This window comes from Phaethon lepturus, unplaced genomic scaffold (genome assembly GCF_000687285.1).
Source record: "Phaethon lepturus isolate BGI_N335 unplaced genomic scaffold, ASM68728v1 scaffold10600, whole genome shotgun sequence".
NCBI classification, from domain to species: domain Eukaryota; kingdom Metazoa; phylum Chordata; class Aves; order Phaethontiformes; family Phaethontidae; genus Phaethon; species Phaethon lepturus.
In genome coordinates, this window is record NW_010514052.1 from 37,437 (window position 1) to 45,294 (window position 7,858).

The window sequence follows — 7,858 nt, forward strand, 5'->3', positions numbered from 1 at the left end:
GGAAGGGAGAAGTGTTCAGGGCCAGGTTGGATGGGGCTTTGAGCAGCTTGGTCTAGTGGAAGGTGTCCCTGCCCCTGGCAGGAGGGTTGGAACTAGATGTTTAAGGTCCCTTCCAACTCAAAGCATTCTATATTCTATGATCTCCTAAGGCACCAGTTTAGCCTCACATTGGATTCAACTGATTGTGGAGCTACAACTTGATAGAGATGTAAAATATGTAAAAAGAAATCAAACTAGTTGCAACTTACCTGTTCATTCCTGAAAGCATGAAGAAGAGCATTGGCATCCTTAACAGTAAGGGGGAATGAGAGTCGTGGTCCATAATAGGAGTCTGGAACATCAATCTTCTTTTCAAATTCTGTTAAACAGAAGCCTTCATCCACCACCTGAGAAATACTAGGGCTGGTGAAAACATGAGAAACTGGAACAAGAGGGAAGAAAAACAACAATGTAGAAACTCCACCAGTCCCTCACAGGGCAATAACAGCACGACCAGAACCAGCGTAATGTAACTGATGCTTTACTTGCTGCAGTATCACAGTGGCTAACTCCTGCCTTGTATAGTGGAAGAGCTCCAGGTAGAGCTCCCAGATCATTTCACAATACTAAAAAAAAGTCAAAATCCAAAAACCCCAAAAAACATGCAAAAACCAACCAAACAACAACAACAACAAAGACCAGCCCAGGCAAAAACTCTGTCCCAACAGTCAGTAGCTGTGGTCAGGATGCAAAACATTTTGCACTGCAGTTGTGTGCTCTTTCCCCCAACTAAGCAAGGAGATTCACAAGTCATGACTGATCATTCAATGACGATCATTTGTTTAAAGTTCAATATTACACTTTTAATACAGATTTTGAAGATTTGCTTTTATTGCTTTTATTTTCTACATAAAATTTTTAGGCTAAATACCAGCAGATCACTGAATATTTAAAATGACAGCAACAAAATGGTATTTCTTCACAGTGGATTGCAAAGCACTCCTTTCTGATACAACCAGGAGACAATACCAGCTTTTTGTTGGCTGCCATAAAATCATTGGATGAAATAAAGTAAACAAAAACATAGTGGTAAAAGTAGAGCATAGCTTCTTCTAATTTTCCTGCATCATGGAGAAAGCAGGAGCATTGCTTATTGCCTCAATCCAATATTTTCTTCACATACCATTGAAATGTAACTGAGGGAACAGTAGATTTCAGTGTTTTCTTCTTGCATCTTTACCATCCTTTATTCTGAAAGAGAGAACCAGACCCTAGAGGACAGTGTTCTGGCAGCTGCTGTTGCAGAGCTGCTCTTGTGAGATGATTGTTGTAAACACTATTTGCTGGGCTACAGCTAAATTTTCTGTAACCTTGACTAGATGCAACTGGAGATAAAAATGTATTATTTATTGCTGGAAGAATACCTGTGGCTGTGACTCAAAACTCACAGGAGTCAAAACCTGCATGTGGCCTCATAAATCATGAGATTTATAAAGGCCAGCTTGTCTTGTAACCAGATAAAACCATACTAAATAAATAAATAGATAAACCCCACACTTTTTATCAGCTCTGGATTAAAAAAAACACCTCTTTTTTTATCAGCTCTTCTGCTGTGAGCTGATTAGCACATTCAGTGTACAGCCATGTAAATGGATTAAGGCATCAAGTAACAGCAAGGTGCTCACAGTTCACTGTTTTCACCAAGCACAGTCTGATTTGCAGTCTTCCACCACAGTTACAGGTTTGTCTGGCTGGACTCCAGAATGTCACCCATTGACTGAAACTGCTGGTTCCCACATATTGATCAGCCAAGCACATCTGCACCATGTCTCGTCCCAGCTTTAGCAGTCAGTCTCTGGATGGCATGTCCCCCCTCTGTGCCCTATCCCTTGGGAAGTGGGTGGCTACAGACCATGGAGCTGGTTCCTCAGACCATCTGAATTCCTCAGTGCTTGCCTGTTCTGACCAGAGGCTCTCCTCATCTGACACAACTCCTTCAGAGTCAGCAGTCTTCTCAGCATTTCAAGCCAGGCAGACACCTGCCCATGCCTGCTCCTACTCCAGCCCTCCCTTTCCGCATGCAGCAGGCTACCCTTCCCTTTATCTCTGGACATGAACCTGTCTTCCTCACAGCCTTGCTTCCTTTTTGGCATATGCCCAGGCTGCGAAACCCGATCTCCTTCCCTGTAGGGCATATCTCCGCAAAGTACACCCCATTTTCCACTTCTGGATGAGTTGTCAAAAGCCAGTCATGGTCATTAGCCTTAAAGTGCGCTTATGCCTCCTTGGGCAGTCTTTCAGCTGTCAGAGGAGTCAGTAATGGATGCCCTAATGCAGCCCGGGGATTAGTTTGCTGGCTGACGAGTACCCCAGCTCACCACAAGCCCCAGGCAGGACTAATTCTGAAGGATTTGGCACCCTTCTCATTTTAGTCATCTTCTTGTCGGAGCTGTCAAGGCTCTTTCAGTCCACGTAGAAAGACAGGGACAAAAACTCTTGACATGCCTAGTTCAGGTACCCATCTTAAGACAGAATAAAATACCCTCTGCCAGTATCTGCATCTCTGCACTGACTACAGAGAGCACAGGGAATGACCTGCTTTGTACTCTGACACCAGAAGTCTAGCCCAAGCTGAGTGAGTTGAGCCTTCGCTACTAGCAGACCCCATATAGATACACACTATTTAATTCCCTGTTAAACACAAAAGCCCAGAGAGCTACATGGCCACAGTCTGGCCACAGAAAGCCCAAGGACCGTGTTCTCCTGACAAGAGCACCTCGCCATGGGAGTTGTTCAAGGCAAGTCAAAGACACCACTTCCAAGGATGTAACAGAAGATAATGGAATCAGCTACTTCTGCAGCTCTGAAATAAGCTCTCTCTGTTCTGCCACCATTTGTGCACCTTCAGACTAACCACTGGGATACCTGAGAGCACCTCTGACTCCTGAGGAGTGCTCTTACATCTGCCAGATACTGATCCCCACCCATCATGTCAAAGCCAGATAGACCTTGAGCCCACTAAGAGGATGAATATTACTATAAGGCTACAAACATTTATTCCTTCATCCTGTTCCTGGCACTGTAAGCCACAACTTAGTCCCCACTACAAGAATCACTCTATGGAAAAAGCCTTGGGAGGGTGTTAATGCTGTAAGGGAGACATCATGGAGAGTGAAACTGCAGGAAAACAACACTTTTTTTTTGTTCCCTTTTGAAGGAAGGCTCCAGGAGGTGTGGCTCCTGCCCTGGTGACCTTGAGAAGCACAGCCAGGGGGTCCCTGGACTCCCAGTCCCACCATGTTGCCCAGGACATGTTTGCAGCCGTCTCACCCTCAATGCACCCATAAAACAGTGAGTAAGTGGGTCACCTTTTGCTGGCAAAGCAGTTTCAAGCTTTCTTTGACAAGAGATCTTTCTATGGAAGGCTGAGTAAGTACGTGGATTTTGGTGGGGAGGGAAAGGGAAAAATGTAAGGGGGGAAATATTTGAATTCTTGCTTCCCACAAATCTTTGGCAAACAGCCTTTAATCAGAAGCAGAAAAAGAACAAGACACACAGCTATATAATGTCCCAACCACAACTTAAACTGCACTGACACCTTAAGCAGGATGAGAGGATGAGAAAAGCTTCAGGGTACAACAGATAAACAATCACATCAAAAGCACTGCTATGTTAATGAGATGGTGGCTGCTTTTTTCCTTCGGAAAACATATTCTGAAAAAACAGATTAAAAAGACGTAAGTGACAAGATGAATAGTGGAGACTGAGAGACTGAGTGGTTTATAACATAAGGAAAAACACAGATCACAAAATCTTCAGGTATCTTTCTCATCACATACTGAGAAGAACAGGCAACCTATTCTCTGGTAAGAATATTATATACTGTCTTCTTGGAGAGGGCTTTTGAAACCATATGTTGTCACTCTAATTTAAGTGAGCACACACTGATGGAAAAACCCAAACCAGAGAATCGTGGCTTTTAGAAAATGCTTGGGAATAGTAAAGACCATTTAAAGGCTCTCTGCTTGTTATGTTTATGCTCACCATAGCTCACATCTTAAGACCGTGATTCAGCAGAAGTGGAAGCAGTTCATTAAGAATCACTCTATTCAGCACTGATTTTGCTTAAATCAGTGGGGCTAGCATGGGTGCTGCAAAGGTCACTCAAAGGGACAAGCAATCGGAAGTTTGAAGTAAAGAATGCACACAGCCAGTAGTTGGACAAACATAACCACAAACCACACAACACAGATTTGATATGCAATTTCTCAAAAAAACCCTAAGTCAGTTCCTTTGCATAGGTGGCCTCGGCCACCTTTCTATTAAATATGTCTCTTACAGAACCTTTCTGCTTCTTTTTGGGTTCTGGTATCTGTAACACAGGGTGTTAGAAAGGAGGAAATAACAAACCAAAAAAAAAAAAAAAAAAAAAAGCCTTTGGAGCAGTTATTAAGCCTTAACAACTTTAGTCCTGACAGATGAAAGTTTTAAGTAAGCAAGACAAAGGGGAGCTTTACCATAAACCATACACTTTATCATGTGTTTCAGCCTTAACCATGTCCACAACTCCCAATATCTGCAAGACCAAGAAACAGGTCAAGAAACACCACCTGTGCAGTGGTGATGAGAGGCAGCCCACAGTACCCTCCATCCCTCTCTGTGCACAGGTAAGGCCTGGATCTCCACCTGCCCACAAACAAGCTATGCATGTAGCAGTGTGCTCTGTACCCAGCCCCATCCCAAGCCCTAGCAAGTCACCTGAGGCACTTCACTCATCTTTGTTCCTTCTGTCAATTGACACGGTTAATAAAGGTGGATAAATCGTATCTACAATGAGCAGCTGTAAAATTCCCTTTTAATATTATAATGAAAATAGAGATTAACACTATTTTTCCAAATCTTGGACCTAGCACTACTATTTTCTTTCCCACTCAGGTGGTAAAGCTGAACTGAGGTGTGCTATCAGCATGTAGAAGTAGATGAAGTGAGCAGTGTCTGCTTTTCTTTGAGTTTGCTGATTCCTTCCCAGGAAGTTAAATGACTGAAGCAGATTTTTTTTGCAGGATACAGTGGTAATGGAAAAAATCAAAGGAAGGACTATTGTATCATCTGCCTTGGCTTTGGAGCAAGGCTCAAATATAATTTCTTTTTCTGCAGAGAACAGAGAGCATTAGGCACTCTAAAGTATTTAAAAGAGAAAAATTGCCATTTCTAATGGTTGTCACTAGGACACTGAACCACTTATGGTTTTGATGGTGGTTTTATCCTGCTATCAAAGTGTCTTGTGCAAATTTTAATTGGAATAACCTGTGGCTGGACCAGATGAAAGAGAAAGGACATTGTCTTGCAATTCAATAAGAAAGCAACAGCCTCCTTTTTAACTCCACTGGGATTAGATCTATTCTCAATTTGCTTGTGGAAGTCACATTTGTTTTCTGGACTTTCAGAAAAGTCACTTTCAGTCTGTCGCTCTGTTGAGCTTGACCTCAAAATTAAGTTTTGTCCAAGGATCCCAAAATACTTCAAAAATTAAAGGTTATTCTTTGGATAACTGAGCTTTAATTGAGATGGTTTCTAAAGATATATCTCCAGCAGTTTAAAATTATTTCATTTTTAATCATTCACATACTGATACATATTTTGCAGCGAAATCTAGAACAAATTAAATTAAAAAGTGGTCCAGAACTGCTTCGGGTTGGGGGGAGAAGAAGAGCAACCTCTTTGAAGGCAACATCTTTGATTACACCTGCCCTAAACCAACTAGACACATTCTTTCTGGATAATCACATCTCATAATTTAACAAAACATGCATAGACAGCTGTGAAAATTGGAGTCAGTAAGACTACCATGATAACAGCTTAAGGGCAGTAACATATAAGAAAGCACTCTGAGCACCGTTGAGTATTCCCATAAGGACAAGAAGTATCTGTCCTGTCTTACATCTTGACTTACTGAGTAGATATTGAGCAGAGTCAACACTTAGAGGATCATATTCTTATTACAGTATTTGGGAATCAAACCTCAGCCCCATAGGCTGTAAAGATCCCATTGAAAATCAGCTTTCCTCACATCAAGTTTTTCAAACAGAATCTCCATGTTACTTTGATTTCTATCCTTACCTGAATCAGGATGAGTACAGTGATCCAACATGAATGTAAAAAAGTTGGATAGCTGAATAGGGAACAGAAAAGAACAAACACACTAATCAGTTTAGGGGATCCAACAAGCATTAACATTCTCTTTCCTTACTCAATTACTAGCAATTTCACATTTAGGGGGCTCTAAGACACTACTGTATGTGCCCACAGCATCAGCCTACAATAATGACACAACTTGTGTCCTACTACAAAAATGGTTTACTTCTTTCTTTTGCTTGCTATGAATTAGCAGATTGACACTATATGAATACATACAAAGTTCCAGGGCTGTATCAATGCTGCTGACATTTTTGGGTGTAATTCATCTTGACCAACAGGCAGACTATTTGCCTAGATTTCCTTTGTAGTCAACAGAAAGAAGCTGCTAGAATGCATCCAACTGACTTTAGACACTGGTGCTAGGATGAACACAAAGCCCTAGAAGTTCTTAATTCCCTGTATTGACCCTAAAGGAAGCCTGGGCTGACATACTGAGACATAGGTATCTCTGTTGCACATATCTCACAGACATGGTTAAGATCTCCCACAGTGGGATGACCTGCAATCCCTGGCTAACAGCTGTACTACAGGAACCTCTAATCTAGATAAGGTTGTATGGGCAGAACGGTGTCCTGCTGCTTACGTAGTTATATATACATACATAGACATATACAGGACTTAATTAGTTCATGTGTGAGACAAGGAAGCAGTTTTATTATACAGGACACAGCTTTGTAGGTAGAAATAACCAAATACCCATTTTGTTTGGGCAACTGCAGTCCTCTGGGAATAACATAACTGGTTGTACAGGAAGAATTGAAGATTACAAACCTGTAGTTGATCTTGCTCATCAGCATATTCGATTGACTGAAAGATACTGAGAGAATAGCGGCGCCTCATCTCTAGTCGGGCCATTGTAAAGCGGTACCAATTCTGGATGAGGATAGCAGCTCTAATGACTGTCAAAACAGAAAGCCATGTTTTTCAGTCACTTAAAATCGAATGTAATTCTTTCTTGACTGGTTCCTTACCTCTTTTTCCCTACCTCTGTCCCTGTACTCTCAACAGGATACCAGCAAATAAGTAGGGCCAGAAATGTCAAGTCTTTGCCTCCAGCCCTGCAGCTAACACCTCACTTCAAGGAGTTTCCTAAGGAACTCAACCCTGAATAGCTCAGCACAGGACACAGAAAAAAAGTCTTTATGCTTCTGATCTTGGGACAAGAAGTCAAAGCAGCTGCAAGGCAACTCTGTCAAAGGTACAAGGACGAAAGGAATACACTGATCTTATCTGCTGATGCTCCCAAGAACTAGAGCTCATTTCTGAGCAGATGAACAGATGATCAGGAGAAGCACAGAAACAAAACTGAGACGTTCTCCTGAATTCCAGAATTTGACACAATCACCACTGCACAGCACTGCAAATTCATGAAAAAGAAAAAAAAGAGGAAACTAAAACCAACACTAATGTCTCAACACAAATATACCTCTATTTTATTACAGTTTGCAAAATGAACAGTTGATACTGAAAAACAAAACAAAACAAGAAAGAACAACCCACAACCCATACTAATGCTTTTTCCCACCCTGCAAAACAGCAAAGAAAAGCTCTGTACTAGAGGGACAACAGTTTACACTAGTCAATTATGTTAGCTAATCACAAGTACCAGGGATTTTGAGACTAGGATGAGTACACCTCCCCCCCCCCCTGCCCCGAGGGCGCATGATTTTTTTCTTAAACT

At 41.8% G+C, this 7,858-nt stretch overlaps 1 protein-coding gene across 1 annotated transcript in view; it reads right to left on the bottom strand.

The window, feature by feature from the left end:
- The window catches only part of PPEF1 (protein phosphatase, EF-hand calcium binding domain 1), a 28,436-nt gene that overhangs the window by 18,391 nt on the left and 2,187 nt on the right, over positions 1 to 7,858 (bottom strand). Inside the window, exons 2-4 of the mRNA XM_010291934.1 lie at positions 6,949 to 7,076; positions 6,100 to 6,151; positions 249 to 421 (exon numbers count right to left, since the gene is read on the bottom strand). Of these exons, the coding sequence (XP_010290236.1) occupies positions 249 to 421; positions 6,100 to 6,151; positions 6,949 to 7,076 (353 nt within the window). The remainder of the gene's footprint in view (positions 1 to 248; positions 422 to 6,099; positions 6,152 to 6,948; positions 7,077 to 7,858) is intronic.